Genomic DNA, 21,500 nt, shown 5'->3' with positions numbered 1-21,500 from the left:
TCGCCGGTCATCTCATGACTGAACACCTGATGCTCTTCTTTGGGTGCACCGCAGTGACGGATGGTTCGTTACCAGCATTGCTCTTATCTTTACGGACAGCTTACCAGCACATGCACGACAGCGGCTCAATTGACAACAGAAATACAGCACGCAGGTTAGCAGCGCCTTATAATGAGCACGCGCAACAACATCACGCATTCTTGCGCTCTCAATGCACACCTAGTCACCTACCCACGTATGTACGGTATGCACGCTCGTGCGCCTAGGAATCCGGCCTCTCTGCAGCATGCGCGACGCAGTGACATACACAAGGCACAAGGTAGCCGGAGTCATCCTAGCTTTGTCCTGAGTCCAGGCAGTCATGTACACCTTCATGTATACGAACACACCTTGGGCACGCTGACAGGATGAATGTCGCATGCAAGGTCTGGACAAACCAGCACGCAGGCCTGCAGCCTGGGTGTCACTTCTTGGCCCATGCCCAAACGCCAAAACGGTAAGTCACCAACATCAAACGCCGGGGTCTCAAGTACACAATTACGAGTCAAACAACGACAACCATGCATGAGAACCACCAAACCAACCACGCAATGGCTCACGGTCAAACCCGATGCCCAACCACTCTGTCTGGCCTGCATATGCAACGTCCGCAACCATGTCAGCACAACTTCGGTGCCTTGGTCTTGTCCCTCGCCGCCACACATGAGGGGCACAGCAACAACTTCTTAGCGACCAGCTCCGCCTCGTCCGGCTTGCACTTGGCATGATACGCGGTCGCACACCGCACGCACGCCATGATCACAGCTCCCTCGCCGCTTCCCGTGCACACCGCGCACGTGTGCAGCGGGCAGCGAAACTTCCCCAGCCCGCCCCCAACCGCTCCTCCTGCTGCTGCTGCCCCCGCGGATGCCACCGCGCCGCCCGTTGCGGCGCCAGCGCTGCGGCCGCGGCCCCGGCCGCGGCCGCGGCCGCCGCCGCTGCCCGCTGCGTCTGCGCCCGCCGCCCCATAAATCGGCTTGGTGAAGGGGTGGGCGGCTGCACACTCCACGTGGTACCAGCGGCCGCAGTTGGCCTGACCGCACTTGACCAGGCCCGCGTCGGATTTGCTGCTGGCGCTGGCGTCGGCGTCCCGGCCGCAGGCGGTGCAGGGGTGCGCATCCCTGAAGCACTGCTCGCAGATTGCCTTGGACTGCGGCGGGTTGCGGTTGCAATGCAGGCAGAGCACATATGTACACTCATTGTGTCACGCCTGCGGAACGAGGAAGGCTCCAAGGCGGCGGCCTTGTTGCTATTTGTTTGGAGTACGGCACTGGTTAAGGCCGCAACCGACTACTCACCAGCTCGTATTTTTCCGGCTTGACGGGGCGCAGGCAGGCGGTATGGAAGGTGCGGCGGCAGGGTCCTTGGCAGCCCCAATGCAGACCACTAGCAGCCATGCCGGCGACACCGCCGCCCCCAGACGGCTGCTGCTGCTGCGCGTCGTCGGGCGAGAGCCCCTCCAAGCACGCCTGCACAGCACATAATTGACGATATTACCGGGGATCATCACGCCACCGTAAGTGCAAGCGACTCTCCTACGTGAGGTTACGTATCAGCACCAACACAATCATAGCAGGGTGCTGAGGCGCTCGGACGAAGAAAAAGCAACCGCCACTGCCATGGAAAGCAGTGAATCAGAACGCACCATGCAAGCAGTGGCTGGCAGGCTATAAACGGCTCGCTGCTTGCGCTTGGCACCTGCAGCCGCCGCCGCAGCAGCCGCAGCCGCAGCCCCCAACCGTGCCCCTGCTGCCTCCCCGCCTGCCGGCTCCATGCTTGGTTCCCGCAGCGGCAGCATCACTGAGGCAGACCTAGCCGCCGCCGCAGCAGCTCTGAGAGGCGTAGCCGGCGGCCGTGCCGTGGCCGCGGCGGCCGCGGCACTGCTGGTCGAGCCGGATGGGGCTGGCGCGGATGCGGCCTTGGCAAGGAGGAAGTTGCTGGTGCCACTGCCTCCGCCGCCGCCGCTGCTTGCCGTGGCTGGTGCCGCGGCGGAGCCCGGAACCCGGAAAGGTGTGGACGGAGACGTCACTGCGGCAGCCATATCCGCTGCAGCCACACCCGCGCTTGTTGCGAAGGCGCTGCTGCTCCCACTGCAGCTGGTCCTGGCAATGGCATTTGGCACCACGCCACTGCCTGGCGCCGCCGCCGCCGCAGCTTCTCCTACTGCTCCTGCTCCTGCGCCTGATGCCGGTCCTGCCCCACTGCTGCTGTTGAAGGCAGCTCTCACGCCTTGGCCGGCGTACGGCTTGTGGATCAACGGGAAGCCTGGTAGCTTCGGCGACGCCGCCACGCCTCCCGTGCTGCTGCTGGTAGCTTTCGGGGAACCCAGAGTAGACACAGGCCCAGTGGCCGTGCCAGGGCCACTGCCGGCCTTGTACGGCTGGTGCTGCATCATCTTCATCTGCATCACCCAGGATGCGCCGCCGGCACCGCGGCCGGGTGACGCCACACGACCTCCCCCACCGCCACCGCCACCGCCTACCGCCGCAACCGCACTGCCGGTTGCCACCGGGGCAGCGCCAGGGGCGCCCGCAGGCCGGCCGCCCGGGCTGGCGGCGGCGCTAGCGCCCCTGTACGGCTGGTGCTGCAGCTGTAGCGGCGGCCTGGGCGATGTCGCCGTGGCGCCGCCAAACCTGCGGCGTGCGGCTGCGGCTGCAGCTGCTGCCGCGGCGGATGAACGCGCGAAGCCCTGTAGAGGCCTGTGTGGAAGCGCTGCTGCCGCCTGTGCACTGCCGTTGTCGCTGCCGCCTGCACTGCTAGTGCTGGCGCCGCTAACCTTGCTATCGGTAGGTCGCGTGCTGCCAGCAGCATCGCCCATGGCTTCGCCCACTGCTGGCGGTGCTGTTGCCTCATGCGGCGGCGCACTGGGACGGACGCTGCCCCCTGCTGCTGCTGCTGGATTCCCAGCGTCGCTGGACACGTTCGCAGCCATGGCGGCACAGGGCAAGGCTGCAAGGATGACATCCTCCCACTCCATCTCGTCATCCGCGGCGTCTGCTGCAGCAGCAGCCGTGACCGCACTTCTTCCCGCCGTGACTGCTGTGTGTAGAGGCTGCGCGCTGCCGCCACCCGTCATGGCCTCTGCAGCTGTCAGCGCTCCGCTGCTGCTGCTGCTGCTGCTGCGGACCCTATCGCCATTGCAAGCATCGGCAGCCGCAAGCCGCCCACGGCCTGGCAGTGCTACAGCCTCTGCTGCAGCTTCCCCAGCGCTGGGACCGTGCACTACAGTACAGTGTGAGACCCCATCCGCCGCCGGCTGTCGTGGCTCCTCCTCCTCCTTCTGCTCCTCCTTGGCCGTCCCTCCTGCTGCTTCTGCTTTCGCCTCCCAGGGCTCTGGCTCCGGGTGCGGCTGCGGCTGCGGCTCTGCCGGTAGCGGCAGTAGCAGCGCCCGCCGCTTGTGCACCTCCGCTACAGCCGACAAGGAGCTCGGCACCGGCAGTCCCAGCAGCTGCAGCTCCGCCTCATACAGCGCCGCCGCCTCCGCCGCCTCCGCCGCAGCCGCCTCGGCGGCGGCCGCCACCACCGCACTGAGCACTGTGTGCGCCAGCAGCTGAGCCGGGCTCACGCGCCGGAGCCCCTCCACGTCGCCGCTGGCCCGTGCTACAGCTGCTCCTGCTGCTCCTCCAACTCCAGGTCCGGCAAGTTGTGATGCTGCTCCTGGGTCTGTGCTCTCTTTTCTCGCTGCAGACGGCCCGGCCGCTGCAGGCGATGGCCACGACGCGGCGGCGGCAGCGGGGGCCGGAGCGAGGCCGGCGGCTGCGGCGGCGGCAGCGGCGGCGGCACGTGCGGACTTGGCGGCGACGCCCTCCGCAACCACCCGGTCGAAGGCACGCAGCCACAGCCGCGGCACATCGCCGCGGCCAGGCACTGATGGGGATGCGGAGGTCGCGGAGCCGGCAGTAGCTGCTGCTGCCGCGGCCGCGGTTGTAGCTGTAGCGGGTGCAGCAGCTGCTGTTGTGCTGCCTGTTCTGGCCGTGGCAGGCGCAGCGACCTTGCTACTGCCGTCGCCGCCCGCCACGTCTTTCTCTATGGCTGCGGCTGTAGAATCCCCTGCCTCCATCAGCGCGGGCGTGTCGATCCACAGCTGCAGCTGGGGCGCGGGAGTCGACTGCTCGCCCCCTGGCTGATGCTCGAAGGCGCCGCAACCCAAGTTGCCGCAGTCGCCGCCGGCCCCTCCACAGCTTACATGGCGTCCGCAGCGGCCACCATCATCGTGTATGCCTTCCGCTGGCCGCCGCTCCGCCTCCTGTATGCAGCTGGGCTCGCAGCCGCCCGCCGTCACCGCCGTCACCGCCGTCACCGGCTCGCCACCGTGCCCCTGCCCCTCCTCCCTCGCCACCTCCCTCGCCGCCTCCCTTGCCGCCGGATCATCCCTCGCCGCCTCCCTCGCCACCGGATCCTGCTCCATCAGCATGTGCGTGAACGACGGCTGCGGGCGGCCCGACGCCGCCTGCTGCAGCAGCGACTGATCCAGTCCTGCCGTGCACGTTCCGCCGCCGACCGCCACTGCTGTCGTGGCACCTGTCGTGGCTACTGCGGTTGTTGCGGTTGCAGTGCCGGCTGCTGTTCCTGTTGCTGCCCCGTTGGCGCCTGCGGCCGCAGCCAGCAGCACCTCCTGACGCTGCCGGCGGAGCCAGCGCAGCATTCGAAAGCCGTCCAGCCGCAGGACCTGCCCGCGGGGACCAGCGTTGCCAGCTTGCCACACCGCCGGTAAAAAAGTTCAGGCTTACGCGGCTTTCCACATAGAGCGACACGCTGCCGGCATACTGTCCCGTCCCGTCCCTGTTTCCCTGTCAATGCTGCATCGCGCGACATCAACTCCCGCAGCCAAAACTCCCCCAATCCTCGCAGCTCTGACTGCTTCCTCACCGTGCGCACCGCCCGCCGCAGGTCGGGGCCTCCCAGCTCCGCGCCCGCCACCGCCAGCCGCGTGGCGGCCCGCAGCACCCGCGGCTCCGTCCAGCGCCCGTTCCACTGCGGCGCGGCGAGCCACAAGCGGGGCGTAAGAGCTATGCTACCCCAAACGTGTTGGTACACGATATGTGTATAGTTTGCAAAGCTACCTCGTGTATCGTGACACACTCTGTGCATGTAGAAGCCCTCGCGCGCACCTGTTCTTCGACGATTGCAGGGTCCGTCGACATGGCGGCGGCGTCATCTGTTGCCGCGTCCATTGCCGCTGCCGACAGCTGCACAGGCGCCGCCCCCGCTGCTCGCGCCGCCCCCGCTGCAACCGTCACCGCGCCCGTCCCGGGCCCTCCATCCTCCGTTCCATCTGTGCCCGGCACCACCAACGCCGCGCCCCGGCCCCGGCCCCGGCCTCTCCCCCGGCCCCGCCCTCGGCCCGCCGCCACAGCAACGCCAGCCGGGGGCAACGGGTGCTTGCGGGGCCTGCCGCGTTTCTTGGGCGTTGCTGCCACAGCAGGTATTGCCGCCGCTGCTGCCACAGCAGGTGCTACCTCCGCCGCTGGGCCGACCAGGGCGCTGCCGCCAATGGGAGCAATCATCACGGCAGCGCTGTTATCACCGCCGCCGCCAGCTGCACAGTCTGCAACGGCTTCCCCGCCACGGGTATCGCTATCAACGTAAGGGACATCCGCCAACGTCACATCCGCCTGAAGCGCATCCGCCGCCGGCGTCGTGAGCCCAGCAGCAGCCTCACCGCCGGATCCCGGTGACGGGGCGGCGGCCGGTGCTGGCCGCCGTGGCGGCGGTGGCGGCGGCGGCGGCCGTACATACACGCCTGCAGACGGCACGAACACGTGGCCTTCCGTGGCAGTTGTCGTTGTCGCTTGGGCCGGTGGAGGCGCCGCCGCGGGTCCCAGCGCCGCCGGCTGCGCTGGCTGGGCGGCGGCGGCGGTGCGGCGGCGCTTCAGCGGCGACATGGGGGCCGTTGAGAATGTGAGGCCACCACCGCCGCCGGCCTTGCGGAGCTTGACCGGCCGCCCGAGCAGCAATGCCGCCGCCGAGCTCTGCCCGCCCTCCGCCGCACGCAGTCGCTTCAGGCTGGCCGCCGCCGCCGTGGCCGCCGCAGCCGCCAGGGCCGACGGCACGCCGCCGCTTGCTGCAGCACCACCCGTGCCTGTCTGTGCTGCGGACCCGCCCGCAGCCGCCACGCGCCGCAGCAGGCCCAGCACGCGTGCCGCACTAGACCCAGGCGGCCGCCCTCGCGGCCTGCCAGTCCCGCCGCCGCCACCGCTGGCGGCAGCGCCGGCCGTACGGCCAGTGGCGGCGCCGGCGGCGGCCGAAGCGGCGTCACGTGGCGGCGGCGTGTACGGCAGATCTCGCTCCAGGCAGTACAACATGCGGTCCATGAGGCCGCGTACGGCGGCGGCGGCGCGCTCGGCACGTGCGCTTGCCTCCAGGTTCTGGATCATGCGGCTCATCACCTGCCGTACCTGTAAGCGGCGTACGGGGTGTACGGGTTGTGTGTGGCAAGTGCGCATCAGCGCCCCGATGCGTTTGATCGAAAGCCGTGCAGAAAAACCATGGGCTTGGCCTCTGGCCCTCATCTCTTAACTGAGCCTCAACCACGAAGAAAGCACAACATGCTAGGCCCGCTGCCTACCTCTCGCTCCTCCGGACTCAGCCGGGAGCCCTCCAGCCGCGACCCACTAATCCGTGAGCCGCCCGCCAGGGCTGTGAGTCCCAACAGCCCGCTGCCGGGAGGCCGGCCCCGCCTCCTGGGGCCGGCAGCGCCGCCGCCGCCGCCACCCGCCGTCACCCGCCACGCAAGCAACGCCTTGGAGCCCGGCCGCCCCGCCTCGTACCGAGCAGCTCCACCTGCGGCTGTAGCACCAGCTGCAGCTGCTGCTGCGGCTGCGGCGGCTGTAGCAGCGGCATAATCGTCGGCGGCTGACACGGGGCCCAGGCCGAGCTGCTCGGCGGCGGCGGCACGCGACACGAACCAGAGCATGCGACGCGTGAGTAACGCCACAGCCGCCTCCTGCGCGGTCTGCCGCTTTATCGCGCGCTCCACCCTGTGTGTGTGTATATGTGTGTTAGCGCTCTGATCTACCCACCATAGACATACTCACACAGTCATACGCGTCTGTCCTTCGTTCCCTTGCGCTCCTCAAAGCACACACCTACCTGTCTAGTAGGTTGCTCATCACGCGCTTCACCAGCGCCGCCACCTCCGCCTCGCTCAGCGGCTTCTGCATGTCGGCGCGGCGCGCGGCGGTGCCCACCGCGGCCGCCGCCGCCGCCGCCTTGCTCAGACTTGTGAGCCGGCGCTGCTGCTCCAGCGGACACCGGACCGTGGTCTGGTCCACGATCCGCAGGCAGTGCACCATCTGGTCACACACGTCCTCCATCAACAAGTCCTGTGTGGTATGGTGTGATGAAGGGAAAAGGCGGTGTGGTCAGAGGCTGGTAAGAATTGCGCGGACTTTGCTTGCCAGGTTGGAAGTCCACACCCGGCCGTAGATGCCAAGCTGCGCCGGTATCCCTAAGCCCGCCCACGCATACAAGCAGTCTCAGTCATAGCCGCCCTCCCCCCTCCTCACGTGTGCGCGCCTCATGGCCGCGGGCTGTATGCGCCTCAGGATGAGCGCCGCGCTCTTGCCGGCCATGTCCGTGGGCCGCACGCAGTGCTTGATGCCGTTGGCGGCGTACGAGTCGTCATCCAGCACCGTCACACAGCTGGCGGAGGGGGGAAGGGGATGGGTGTGACCGCAGGCATGGGCAGGGCAGGGCAACACAGGTTGAAGGTTTGAGGTGTGTGTCGGTGCTCGCGAGGCGTGCTGAGCTGTGGCCGCTTCCTGCAGACCCGTACGAGTCAGCATGCATTGCATAGGACCGGCGGCACCCATGGGATGCACAGCACCGGTCTCTAACCCACTGATCCTACCCGCTGAAACGAAAGCAGCACACCACCCACACCACACCGGCCTCTGCCCTCACCCACACCACACCGGCCTCGCCACCGCCCCGGCGCGCGGCTCTATCTCACCCCCTCGGCATGGGCACGAAGAAGGCGTTGTTGGTGGCGCCGAACAGGGCGCCGCCGAAGGACAGCCGGCTGTCCGAGTAGAGGCGCACGCTGAAGATGGGGCGCACGAAGCGAGCCGCGTCGTCAAAGTGGCTCTGTGTGGGGAGGGTTTAGGGAGAGAGAGGGCGGCTTCGGTACACATTCTCATACCCAATGAACTGAGACGGGGCGGGGACACCAGGTGCACAAGAAGACACTGCCTGCTAACTGATTGAGGAGGCAATGGAGGCAATGGAGGCAATGGAGGCACGGTGGTTCGCACGGCAGCTTCCGCAGATGCCACGCCGCCGCTCCCACCCACAATCCCCCTATTCTGATGGTGATGGGACATTTTCTGTTGGGCTTGGGCACACACACACCCCTTGGTAACTATAGCCCCCCCTCCCCTCCCTGTGCCCACCTGGATGCCTTCGCTGCCGTCGTGGTAGAGGTTGAGCGCGATGCTGTCCACGAAGCCGGGCGGGATGACGCCGCGAGCCACCAGCGGCAGCTCCACCTGGTCACGAGCAAAGACACCACGAGGAGATCAACATCACAAGCAGAAAACGTGAGAAACAAACACTGATGAGAATAGGTGCATGCAGGCTTTATGATACGAAAGGACGGACCTCCGCGGCGCTGGCGGCCGCCCGCCTACTTCCCCCCTCCCCCGCCTCACCATTTGCCGCATCCACCTCAGCGGCTGCGGTACGTCCACACGCACGCCGCCCGCCACCCGCGCATTGGGCGCCGCCAGCTGCTCGCGCGTCCACAGGTACCTGCGGCACATCAGCACACGAGACCGATCGGGATCAGGCCAACAGCTATGACGAACGCACAAACACGGTACCGTCCCAACAAATTCTCATGCCCAAGTTGATACCAAGGACCAAATGAACAGTGCCTAACGGTCCCAACTAAACAGCCAAACCTCCACTTCCACTTTCACAGCCACACCCACTTTTGCACCCACACACCTGGCGCCGAAGAACATCTTGGTTCGCTTCAGCGCTCCCGCCACGCCGCTCTGGTGGTAGCAGTCGGGCGGCAGGCGGCCGGCGCGTGCGGCGCCGTCGGTGTGGTCGGCCTCGCCCTCCAGTGCGCACAGCTCCAGGTCCGTGAACACCTGTGCGCAGCAGTGGGCAGGGGGCAGGGGGCAGGGGGCAGGGGGCAGGGGGCAGGGGGCAGGGGGCAGGGGGCAGGGGGCAGGTTGCGCTCGTTCGGAAGAGCGGCTGGGGCCCGTGTGGAGTTGCACGGTATGCAGTACATTCGCAGGGGTTGGTCATGTGAGCTGCTGTTTGCCATGGACAGCACAACTGGCTTACAGTGTACATGTGCAAAACATGACAGCATCAGCGCCTGAGAATGCACTGCAACCAAGCAGTGGCGCGCACCTGGTTGTAGGTCACGACCCCGACGGGCAGCAGACCCGGCGGCGGCGGCTCCAGGGGCGGAAACAGGTCCGCCGGGCTGCTCGACCGCAGCGGAGGAGGCGGCGCGTACCCGTCATCGCGCTCGTCGCCACCACCATCACCGAAGCCGTAAGCCCCCGTGTTCACCGACCCTCTGGCAACGGTAGTAGCAGGAGCAGGGGCAGCGGAGCTGGCCGCAGGCGCCGTGCTACTCCCGCCGCAGCTCAAGGCCGCGGCGACCGGAACGGCGCTAGAGCTGGTGCTGCTGGAAAGGGCAACTGGGGCCCCGCTGCTTTGCATGCCGTGCCCGCTGCCGCCGCCACCGCCGGCGGCGCCCATGCCGACCCGCTCCTGCCGCTCCTGCTGCTCCTGCCGCCCACCCGTCACCGCCTCCTCCTCGCCCGGCTGCTGCTGCTTCTCTTGACCTCCACCGCCCATTCGCTCCATCATGCCCCCTAGCACGTCCGCAATGGCCTCCAGCGCTGCCAGATCATCATCCTCACCCTCATCTCCATCACCAACACCACCATCACCCGCAGCAGCGCCAGTGCCCAGGCCGCCTCCTGCTGAGACCACCGCATCGCCTGCCGCCATGCTCCTCACCTCCGGCAATGCTACTGCAGCAGCAGTAGCAGCCATTGCTCCTGCCGCGTCGGTAGAGGCCGCCGCGCCCTCCTCGCCTGCGTTCACGCCAGCGGGCGACACCGCCGAGCCAGGAGCAGCTGCAGCGCCGGCGGCGCCCCCTGCCTCCAGCTGCGGCTGCAGCACAGCTGCATCTGCTGCTGCTGCGGCTGCTGCTGCTGTTGCTACATGTGGTGTTCCGGAGGCGGCCCTCGGCCCCGCCGCTGTCGCCGCGGTGTCGGCTGGGTCGGACACAAACACCTCGGCGGTGGGCTTGCCTGCAGCGGCGGGACGCACAGGTCATGAGCAGGTTTCCAACCCCTTGCTCGGAACAAGCGCGGCAACAAACTCAACACCTTGATGCTCCCATGAAATGCTACATGCATCAAAAGTAATAGTGCAGTTATGGTTGTTACAAGGGCCCACCTGCGAAGCAGTGATAGTCGGGCGGCAGTTCATCCTCTCGGAAGAAGAACTCGGTGCGTGTGAAGCTGCAGCGCCCGCCCGGGGCCGTCACGGTCGTGGTGCGCGGCACAAGCGCGTAGGCAAACGAGTCGCGTGTGCCGATCAGGTACAGCGGCCAGGGGAAGGCGGCCGCGGCGGATGCCGCCGCCGCCAGCTTGGCAGAGGTGCAGGAGGAGGACGAGGAGGCGGAAGGGAAGGTGGAGAGGGGTATGTGGTAGGGCGAGGAGCGATTGGTGAGGCCGCCTTCAGCGATAAGGGTGCTGATGGTGGAAGCCATTACGAACAGGCCGGCGAAGCCGCCGGGAATGCTGGTGGTAGTGGCAGGGGAAGAGGTGGTGGGAGATGTCGATGTAGGCGGCAGCACGCGCGGCAGGGCTGCGGCGATGGCGGCCGCGATGGCGGCCGCGGCCGCAGCTGAGTTGGCTGCCACCAGTGCCTGCGAGCCGGACGCTGGAGTGGTTGACGCGGCCTCTGCGCCTGCACTGAACGGAGGAGTGGGTCCCGTGGTTGCCACAGCCTCCGCAGCAGCGTCTGCGGGCCGCTGGCACACCGCAGCATCAGGTGCTACTGCCCGCTGCGGCTGCGGCGCCGTGCCCTGCACAAGCTGCTGGCCCGCCGCCGATGTCGAGGGCGCGGCGGCGGCCGGCAAGGCCCCACCCATGGCGTCCGGATGCGGCGGTGGTCCGTCAACGTCCATCGGCGCCGAGCCCTCCGCGCCCTCCGCCGGTTCTGATGCATCCGGGGCTTCTGCCACATGTGATGCAGGCCCGCAATCAGCGCCCACGGTCTGCTGCCCCTGATGCTCTTGATCCCGTTCATCCTCTTCTGGCGGGCCCACTGTAGCAGTGGCGACTGCCGCCGAGCCCGCAGCTTGTGCAGGCGTGGGCGGCAGCACGGGCGGCGACAGCCCAGAAGGGAATGTTGCGGTTGCGGCATCCGAAGCTGAAGCTGGCGTTACCACGGCCGCAGGCGGTCGGGCCGGCGGCGGGCGCATGTCGCCGCAAGCGCTGCTGGTGGGGAGGTGGCTGCCGATGCTGTTGCAGGTGTCAGCGCAGCTCGGACCGCCGTCAACAGCCGAGCGAGCACTGGATCGCGCGGGCGTGGCAGGTGCTGTGGGCAATGACGCGGCCACGGCCAGCGGCTGGCTCGCGCAGCTACTGCCGCTTATGCTACTGCCGAGTCCAGCACCTGAAGCTGCTACAGCCGACACACCGCTGCAACCTCGCAGGAGCTGCACTTGCTTTTCGCCAGTGCTACAGCCACCGGTGCCAGTGACAGTTGCGCCCGCACTGCCGCCGTCGCGGCCCTCGCCTAGACCAGCTGAGGCCACTGGCCCCGCCGTGGCCAAAGCATGAAACGGCGAGACCCCGGCGGCGGTCGCACGGGGTGTCCCGCACGCCACCGCCACCGACATACCTGCAGCCGCTCCTGCCGGGTGCACACCTGCTACAGCCGTAGCCGCTGCCGCGGGCGTGGGCGGGCCGCCGGTCATCACGCCGGCTGCAGCTGTAGCTGTAGCTGCTGCCGCGCCCGAGCCCTGCTGCGAGGCAAGGGACGAGAAGATGGCCTGCAGTTGAGCGGCCAGTGCGTTGACAAACACGTCCGGCAGCTGTGCCTGCAGCGGCGCTTGCTGGCCAGGCGCCTGCCCCGCTCCACCCACCGCCTCGCCCTGCTGCGGCGCCCCTACTGCTGCTGCAGGTGCTGCTGCTACAGCCGCCGATGCAACGACGCCAGCAGCCGCCAGCTTCCCAAGCAGCGCCTCACAGTGCGCCACCAGTGCCCGGTGGTTCCAGTCGTTCATGGCGGCGTGTGTACGCCGCTCCAGCTCCCGTACCGCGCTGTAGAACAGGTCACGTGTGGGTTTCGACGCGGCACGCCACGTGGCCTCCTCCACGTACAGCTCCAAGCGGCAGCAGTAGCTGTACAGCTTGAGCTGACAGCCGCCGCCGCGGTTGCTGCTGCCACTGCTACTGCCGCCCCCGACCCCGGCACCCGCCCTGCTACTGCCTGCGGCAGCCGGCCGAGCCGGCGCCAGTGACATTTGCCGCTGCGCCGCAGTGCCTCCAGCGCTACTGCTGCTGCCACTGTCACTGCTACTGCCGCTGCCGTCGCCTGCCCCGCTGGCGGGCACGGCCGGAACACCGCTGCTACTCCCGGGTGCAGCTGGCTCGGTCGCCTCCGCCGGGACCATGGCAGGTAAGCTACCCGTACTCACGGCACCTGCGCCACTGACTGCTGGAGCCACAACGCTGGTGTCTACCTCCGCGGCAGCTGCGGCAGCCGCCATCATCACGTCAGCCGCATCCTCCACGGCCCTGCCATCGTCTTGCTCCACCTCCACATCCGCGTCCGCGTCCACCTCCGCCACAGGCCCAGCTGCCGCCGCCGTCGCCTCGGCTCCAGCTCCGGCTGCCGCTGGCGCTTCGCCCACAGTCGCGGCGGCCGCAGCTGTAGCAGCAGCTGCTGCAGCCGCGGCCGCGGCAGTAGCTATTGCAACATCGGCAGTCCCTGCGTCCAGTGTGGCTGCAGCCGGTCCGGTGCCGACCAGCCCTCCCGTCGCCCCAGTCACCAGCTCTGCGACAGGGGCCGCCAACTGCGTGGGCTGCGGCGCTTGCTGCTTTGTGCGCTGTTGCACTTGCTGCCTCTGAAGCGCCGCGGCGGCAGCCATGGCCGCTGCTGCCACCGCTGCCGCTGTGGCCGGGTTGCCGCTTAGTGCTGCACCGGGCTGGAGTGACATTGCTGCGGCTGCCGGCGGCCGGCGCTTGAGGCCCGGTAGCAGGCCGCGCACCTCCAGCGACCTGGGACCAGACCACATGAGACCCCAGTGGCACATATCAGCACACAGCGCTACACATTCCAACCGTAGAGTGCTTGCAACATGCCACACTCTGCAAGTGTGATGAGTCCGGGTGCCCCAGTGCCCCGATGCATCACAGGTAGGGCTCCCGCCCCTCTCAGCCGCACCTGTGCGCCACTTGATAGGGGTAGGTGCCGCCCACGCCCTTGCGCACCAGAATGCCCACCTACACGCAGTGTGCGCGGAGGAGGTAAAGGGAGGGCAAGCGCGTGCGTGATTGTTGGAGAATCCAGAGTAAGGCGTGAGATGCACATACATGCGTATACACAAGGGGTGCATTGCTGGCGCATGCCAAATCGGCAGACAGCCCTGGAAGCCCCCCTCTCCGCTGGGACGTGAGCCATCCACCCCACCTGGACATTGCTGTCCGCCAGGGTCAGCACACCGCCGCCGCTGCCACCACCACCACTACTACCGCCGCCGCCGTGGCTGCTGCTGCCCTCACTACCACTGGCGGGCTCGCTCCAGCCATAGGCGCCCGTGCCCTGGTCTTGCAGCTGCGCCTGCAACGGCGCTGGAGCCGACGACGCGGACGCGGACACGGACGAGGTCGCCGCCGCTGAGCTGTTGCCGCTGAGCCGCACCGGCCTCAGGCGGGCACCGTCCCAGTGGTAGTGCAGCGCTGCGAACACGTGGTCTCGCACCAGCCGGCTGCACAGCCCGCCGCCCAGAACTGCGGACGCGTACAAAGAGGGGATGGAGGAAAGCGCGGACGTGGGCAGGGAAGTTCGGCTTTGGTGGGAGGGAGAGGCTGCGTTCCGCACGTGCGATCCCACGTACAACCCAACAACCACGCAACAACAGACTCACCCATTGACACCTTTATCAGCACCCAAACGTGTCGCTGGACCCACCCACCTTGGTCCGCATGCAGCGATCCCCCTTGCGCCGCCGCCAGCTCCGCCCGGCGCCGCGGCTGCAGCAGGTAGGAGCGCACCGAGTGCTCCGTGCGCCACGGCAGCACCGCCAGCGCCGTAGGCTGCGGGCAGCACAGGTGGGCGCCGGGCGGGAGGTCAGCCGGTGCCAGCGCCATGCGCCGCCCTCGCGCGGGATGTGCCACCCGCCCACCCACCTTCCAACACGGTAGCACACCCCCGGGCCTGAACCAGGAACCACTGGAACCGGAATCAAAAGCCTCAACGGCACTACGACACCCTCGACGCCCGAGCTCACCTGGCTGCAGACCACGTCCGCTAGCGTGGTTGCATCTGGCCCCGGTCGCTCCACCAGCCCCGTCGGCCTGCAGCGGGCAGCGAGACAGGGAGTGCGGTAGCAGTGCCGCTGCGCCCTTGCGTCGTACCCTACCCGACAGGTCACGCACACGCCTCCCAGCACCGATGCAGCCACTGCGCACTGCAGCCGCATCTGCCCGCATCCCCAGTTTGTAAAGCAGGCAAACCGCTGCCAGAGGCTTGCAATGCGCCCATCTGATGTGCTGTGCGCGAGGGCTCATGTCCCCTCTCTATCTCCTTCTCCCGCTCTCTCTCTCGCGCGCGCGCGCACACACACATATGAGTGCGCACACACACATATGAGTGCGCACGCACCTGATGGTGACGTGGGGCAGTGGCTCATAGCTGCCACGGGCACCGACCTGGGTGCTCTCGGTCGCAACCACGTATGACACGGAAGAGGTGGGGTTGGTCTGTGGGGGCGTGTGCGGGCGGGATCCGGAAGGGGTTATCACCGTGGGCCGTCATGTGGCACTACCGTTGTAGCACGACTAACATCCCGGGGCCTGCTGAAGACTAGGCCTTGCAATTTACGGCAGCAGAAGCTCGGTGATAATATTGCAAGTGCCAACGTTAAGTGTGAGACGGAAGCACCCAGAAGCCGGGCCCGACGTATAACACGCCACGACTAGTGAGGTCCATACCTGCTGCGGCCAGTCCTTTCCGCTACAAGCGGCAAGCTGTCGGTGCGTGCCTTGGAGCAACGCTGCTAGCTCTTGCGCCATGAGTGCACAGTCACGGCCCACAGGGGAGGCGTCCGGCGAACGGCCGCAGCCCTTGCAGGTCGGCGTGCTGGGCTGCGATTTCTATAGCAGTGCTTGAACCGTAAGCGTCAAAACGAGTCAAAATGTTAAACACGTTCAGATGTCGTTGATGTAAAGCTGGAACGGCGAATGGCTTTGCAGTGCCGGGCGGGGAAAGGGTCGCTTGCGCGGGGCTCGCTCTCGATGTCTCAACGCCCCCGCGCTGGCTTGCGCGCGGGGCTTGGCTAACATCCGCTCTCTACGCTCTGCGCCGGACTGTCGCATACCCCTTGAGCACTACGCGGCTACGAGGCTTTCGCCTCAGGGATGGGGGCGGAAGTCCGCCTATTCCGCACGGTCTTTTCGCATGTGTTTTCGCACGCTTTTCGCCTAGACCCTTGCTTTCGCACATCGGCGGAAATCTGCGGAAATCCATGCGGAAAAGCGCGCGTGCATGGGCGAAGGGCCTTTTCGCCATCTCGTTTTCCTTTGCTTTGGATGCATGATCAACGAACCCCAACTTGTCATAGGGTCTTTGAGTGTACTACGGCGTCCAACAACAAAACAAAGTAGTCCCTAGCCGTCCTGTCGCCCACATGTCGGCCGACAGCAAGGGCAAGGGCGTGAAGGGAAGGCCAGAAGCCGAGATCAACGTTTATTTTGATAGTGTTGGTCCTACTAGTGGGTCCAGCAACCGCAAGGCGAAGAAGTGCAAGCTGTGCGGCGACAATTTCCCAGCCAGTCGTTCTGCGGCGCTGAACCTCGAGAAGCACATCGCGAACGCGTGTCGTCAGGCGCCTTCCGCGGCGAAGGTCCACGCTTATAAGCTGATCGCGGATCGCAACAAGCGCGGCGTGCCTGATGATGACGATGACGCCCAGCGCCGGCGCAGCGACAGTGGCTCCGCTGCTGGGCCTGGGCCGAGCAGCAAGCGGCAAGCGATCGGGGAGCTCCTGGCAACTGCAACAAGCAAGCAGCAGTCGAGCATCGACACCTTCGCCTTCAAGCGGGTTCGCCCTGAGGCGTCTCGTTCGTGCGACGCGAAGCTGTTGCGGGCGCTGATCATGTCGCACGTGCCGTTCAACATCGTCGAGAACCCCTACTGGCTGGACTTCCTCAACGACTTCAAGTACACGCCCGCCAGTAAGCATTGGCGGGCGGGCGGGCCCTCTCTGAGTATGCGGCCTTATGCATGCTGACTAACACACTTTCTTAGACTTGCTTAACGATTGTTAGTCCTTCCGCCCTGGGGCCCCACGTCGCGCTCCGCCCTGACCCTCCCCTCCCCTCCCCGCGCCCCGTCACCCACCACTTCCCTCGCACCCTAGGCCGCCGGACCATCTCTGACGACGTGCTTTGCAGCGAGTATGCGGGGCTGTGGCTGGAGTTCCAGGAGAAGCTGCTGAAGGAGGAAATGCTAGGAGTCTGCATGGACGGCTGGACGACCGTGAGCAAGGACTCCGTCTACGCCGTCACCGTCGTGTGCTGCAGCACTCGCAAGCGGTACCTGTACAAGCTGTACGACTGGTCGGCCGACAGCCACACGGCGGAGTTCTTGGCAGGTGAGAGGCTGAGGACATAATTTGTGGGATGCCGAAATCTGGTGGGCCTTGTGCGGCCCCTTCCACGGCGGGGCCGATTGTGCCGATTGTTTGCCTGTTGCATTCGTTGTTCCCGTTGCGTCATGTATGTTTGTCCGTACTGTGCAGGCAAGCTGGAGGAGATCATCGCGGAGCTGGACAGGAGCGCCGTGCTGGATGAGAACGGCAACGTGGCCAGGGACAAGAACGGCGCGCCAATCACCACAGCTGCGAAGAAGGTGGCGTGGCTCATCACGGACAACGCCTCCAACTGCCGTGCCGCCCGCGACCTGATTGTGGCGCGGCACCCACACATTTCGGAGATGCGGTAAGCAGTTGGCAGGTTGGCGGGCGGGCAGGGGGGGGCGGGCGGGCAGGGGGCCGGGCCGGGCAGGCGAGCGAGTAGGCGGGCACGCGTTGGACGAACATATCGGTTGGCTTGGTGGTCAGGATGGAGCATTGCGCCCCCGCGTCCATCAACTAATGCGCTTTCTGTGTGGCTGCATAACAGGTGCCAGATGCACGGCTTCAACCTGGGCATGCAGTCGGCCCTGTCCCATCCCTTCTTCGCCTTGCTGCTTGGCAAGGTGCAGCGGGTGGTGACGCTCTTCCGTGCTTCCCATCTGCTGCACCGTCTGCTGGCCTTGGAGGCTGTGCAGATGAACATCAACACCACCACGGTCAAGACCTCCAACAAGACGCGCTTCACCTCCATCGTCATCTGCCTGCGGTCGGTGCGCGACCTGTGGCCTGCTCTGCGGGCGGTGCTGTTCAAGCACAAGAACCTGCTGAAGAAGAGCGCCGGCGGCAAGGTGGTGATCAAGATCCTGTCGGAAGAGAAGCTCGAGGAGGACATCGCATTCACCTGCGAGATGCTGGAGCCGTGGGAGCAGGTGATCATGGCCATCCAGGCGGATGATTCTGCCGCAGGGGACGTGACGCGGTACTGGGCGTACCTCGCAGCGCAGCTGGGCCGCATAACTCTCAAGTTCGAGCGGGGTGAGTTCGTGGCTTCTGTTCGTGCCTACCTGCATGTGTGTAATCCTGTGTGCCGCGGGTAATCCTGTATGCCAGCGTGGTTTGTGCATGGTGCATGCCTGTTTGCATGGTGTGTGTGCATAGTGTATCCGTGTGTTCGTTAACGCTTTTGCCTCGTGATGCCTCTTACACAGAGGTCGCGCTGCACCTGATCTCGGCGTTCAACGCACGGGTCAAGGAGCTGAACCTGCCACTCAGCCGCCTTGCCCTGTTCCTGGACCCGCGCTACAAGGGCCACGCCAACTACCAGCACTCGCATGCTGACACCAAGACGCTCAAAGAGCAGGTAATCGTTTCAGGCGCACGCGTGTACAGTACTCCATATGTGCTTATGTCACTGGAATGCTTGCTAAATGTTTATAGCTGTATGGCAGGAACTGTACTTACCTATCCTCTACTCCGCTGCAGGCGTGTTTGGTGGCTACCCGTGCCATGAAGGCGCTTGGCAAGGCCGACGCGGAGATCAAGGAGGTGCTGGTGAAGCTGGACATCGAGATGGACGAGTACGCCACGGCTGCTGCCTACCGCACTCGGCCCGTCGACAACAGTCTGCGAGCGGCCGTGCTGTGGTGGGAGACGAAGCCCGCCACCTACGTCCAGGCCATCGCGCTCCTCCTGCTGGGTGTGCCGCCGACAGCCGCGTTTGTGGAGCGCGTTTTCAGCGAGCTGGGCAACATCCACACGGACGGGCGCAACCGCTTGGCCATCGACAAGCTGGACATGATGGCCTTCGTGCGGACGTACCTGAAGCAGGAGCAGCCGAACGGGCCGCAGCTTGCGCAGGAGAAGCTGGAGACCCGGCGCCTGCAGTACAGCAGGGAGCGGCCGGCTGCAGCTGCAGCTGCTGCAGAGCTGGCCGCTGCCACACCGCCCGCTTCTGTGGCCGCTTCTGTGGCCGCCTCTGCGGCCTCGCCGGTGCTGCCGCCACAACAGGAAGCCGCAGGCCCCTCTACACGCCCGCCGCTGGCGCCGCGCCCCTCACCAGCTACGCCCATCACCAGCAGCCCGGTGGCATCAGCTGAGGCGGGCGATGGTGCTGCATGCGAGGAGGCTGAGGACATGTTCACTGCCGAGGAGCTTGAGGCGTTCCTAACGATGAAGTACCAGGAGGAGGCGTCAGAGCTGCAACAAGACATGCAGCAGCTTGGCTCCATTGTGAACGCCATCGCACCGCTCCCAGCCCAGCCGCCGCAACAGGCGCCGCCGCCGCCGCCGCAGCAGCAGCAGCAGCAGCAGCAGCAGCTGCCGTACAGCGGCGCGGCAGGCGTGCAGGTGCAGCAGGACCCGGCCCAGGAGGAGGCTTTCCGGAGGGTTGAGGTCGAGGGCCTGCGGCGAGCAATCAACGCCGCGCTCACCCAGTCGTTCGGCTGGTTCAATTTCGACCAGGACCCGCTGCAGCCCAACTACGGGGCGGCTCCGCTGGCCCGGGGCTTCGGTGCATTCAAGCGTTGAGGGGCGCTGGATACGTCCGGGTAGACCGAGTCGTTAGCAGGGTTGGATGTTGGGGGATTAGGGGGTAGGGGTTACGGGGAAGGACGCGTTGGGGGTTTGCGGGGAGGGGCAGATGGATTGGGAGGGCGGAAAGACAGACATGTCAGCAAACAGGCGAGTTAGATGTAGCACAGGACCGTTGTAGTGACCGCCCGGGGGGGGGGGGGGGCGGGGTTGCAGATACCAGCCCAAACTAAGCGGGGGGTGGGGGTGGGCACAAGGGGAGGAGCCTGCAGTGTTGCCTCCAGTGTTGCCGTGTCTCTTGGTGCGTGTAGAGTAACGGTAGTGTCTGGTACATGCATACGGTGTGTTGGTAGCCAAGATGTGACAAAGCTAATTAGTGATGGAGAGTGGGTGCGGTGCGGTGGTACAGGTCAAAGCGGCAGGTTGGTGAAGGTAAATAGTGTGCAGCTTAGACCCGATTTGCAAGACATGAGCGCGCGGCTGTGAATACACTGGAGTTACTGTACCGCGACGTTGTTGATCCATTGCCAGGCTGCAATGTATCCAGAGAGAGGTATCCGGAGAACTGAACATGTGAGTGCCGTGTGATTGAGCTGCACGCCTTCCCTCGAGGACTCAGACAGCGCTACGGGCGAAGGTGCATGTCAAGGGTGCATGCGCACCTTGCAGACACTGGGCGCCCTGCAGACGCAGCCGGACACGCAAAGCAGGGTAGTGAAGCACGCGGCACGTTGAAGCCAGTAGGCAAGCACATGTCTGCGCCCAGCGAAACGTTCTGTCGCTGCCACCGCCCCCAACACCTGCCTGATTACAATGCCGCCAACTCTTGCTGAACAGGGCACGGATTGACACAGCTGTTTCACCAAAAGGCAGCCCTGTTGCTGATTACAAGGCTCCCACCGCCAACACCTGCCATACAGGGCACGGATTGATAGGCTGTGCGGCATTCAGAACCATCCTTACGGCCGTCGGCATTCAGAAACATGTATGATGGTGTTTAAAAACACCTTGCTTCTATCCCATTTTCAAAGACGCAGGCACCACCACGCCCCGTCAACTGCAGGTGGTGGTGCTGATGCGGCCGCTGGCTGAACTCCCTGCCTGCTGCCGCAGATTCTGTTGCAGATTATAGAGCTCCCGCCCCCAACACCTGCCTGATTACAATGCCGCCAACTCTTGCTGAACAGGGCACGGATTGACACAGCTGTTTCACCAAAAGGCAGCCCTGTTGCTGATTACAAGGCTCCCACCGCCAACACCTGCCATACAGGGCACGGATTGATAGGCCGTGCGGCATTCAAAACCATCGTTACGGCCGTCGGCATTCAGAAACATGTATGATGGTGTTTAAAAACACCTTGCTTCTATCCCATTTTCAAAGACGCAGGCACCACCACGCCCCGCCAACTGCAGGTGGTGCTGATGCGGCCGCTGGCTGCACTCCCTGCCTGCTGCCGCCGCCGCGAGCTGTCCACGCCGCCACACGCAAGCCCACGCTACTCCTGCGGCGTCACCACACACCCTCACGCGCGCAGGTATCGCTAGGCGCCGTGCAGGCACCACCACGCCCCGCCAACTGCAGGTGGTGCTGATGCGGCCGCTGGCTGCACTCCCTGCCTGCTGCCGCCGCCGCGAGCTGTCCACGCCGCCACACGCAAGCCCACGCTACTCCTGCGGCGTCACCACACACCCTCACGCGCGCAGGTATCGCTAGGCGCCGTGCAGGCACCACCACGCCCCGCCAACTGCAGGTGGTGCTGATGCGGCCGCTGGCTGCACTCCCTGCCTGCTGCCGCCGCCGCGGGATGTCCACGCCCTCACACGCAAGCCCACGCTGCCCCTGCGGCGTCACCACACACCCTCACGCGCGCAGGTATCGCTAGGCGCCGTGCAGGCACCACCACGCACCGCCAACTGCAGGTGGTGCTGATGCGGCCGCTGGCTGCACTCCCTGCCTGCTGCCGCCGCCGCGAGCTGTCCACGCCGCCGCACGCAAGCCCACGCTACTCCTGCGGCGTCGTCACACGCCCTCAAGTGCGCAGGCGTCGCTAGGCGCCGTGCAGGCACCACCACGCCCCGCCAACTG

At 66.0% G+C, this 21,500-nt stretch overlaps 2 protein-coding genes across 2 annotated transcripts; one reads left to right on the top strand and one right to left on the bottom strand.

Moving 5' to 3' along the window:
- Nucleotide 1: 1 nt before the first annotated feature.
- Nucleotides 2-15,613, bottom strand: CHLRE_16g650900v5 (uncharacterized protein). The gene is made up of 20 exons (XM_043070795.1): nt 15,243-15,613; nt 14,914-15,011; nt 14,540-14,606; nt 14,225-14,345; nt 13,720-14,039; nt 13,474-13,532; nt 10,471-13,307; nt 9,406-10,322; nt 8,989-9,137; nt 8,691-8,790; nt 8,433-8,528; nt 7,994-8,127; nt 7,548-7,683; nt 7,132-7,364; nt 6,608-7,019; nt 5,151-6,437; nt 4,909-5,013; nt 1,685-4,708; nt 1,338-1,508; nt 2-1,189 (listed from the first exon to the last, which is right to left on the bottom strand). Exons 1-20 carry the CDS (start codon nt 15,321-15,323, stop codon nt 659-661), a joined length of 10,878 nt encoding a protein of 3,625 aa, XP_042915438.1. The 5' UTR covers nt 15,324-15,613; the 3' UTR covers nt 2-658.
- A 110-nt stretch (nt 15,614-15,723) lies between these two features.
- Nucleotides 15,724-20,189, top strand: CHLRE_16g650850v5 (uncharacterized protein). The gene is made up of 6 exons (XM_043070794.1): nt 15,724-16,484; nt 16,670-16,903; nt 17,051-17,249; nt 17,433-17,920; nt 18,094-18,245; nt 18,368-20,189. The coding sequence occupies exons 1-6, from the start codon at nt 15,938-15,940 to the stop codon at nt 19,409-19,411; spliced, it is 2,664 nt and encodes an 887-aa protein (XP_042915437.1). The 5' UTR covers nt 15,724-15,937; the 3' UTR covers nt 19,412-20,189.
- Nucleotides 20,190-21,500: the final 1,311 nt, after the last annotated feature.

The sequence above is a fragment of the Chlamydomonas reinhardtii genome, chromosome 16, assembly GCF_000002595.2.
Source record: "Chlamydomonas reinhardtii strain CC-503 cw92 mt+ chromosome 16, whole genome shotgun sequence".
Taxonomy (NCBI): domain Eukaryota; kingdom Viridiplantae; phylum Chlorophyta; class Chlorophyceae; order Chlamydomonadales; family Chlamydomonadaceae; genus Chlamydomonas; species Chlamydomonas reinhardtii.
The sequence above is the reverse complement of the archived record's forward strand: the minus strand, read 5'-3'. Positions and strand labels throughout refer to the sequence as shown.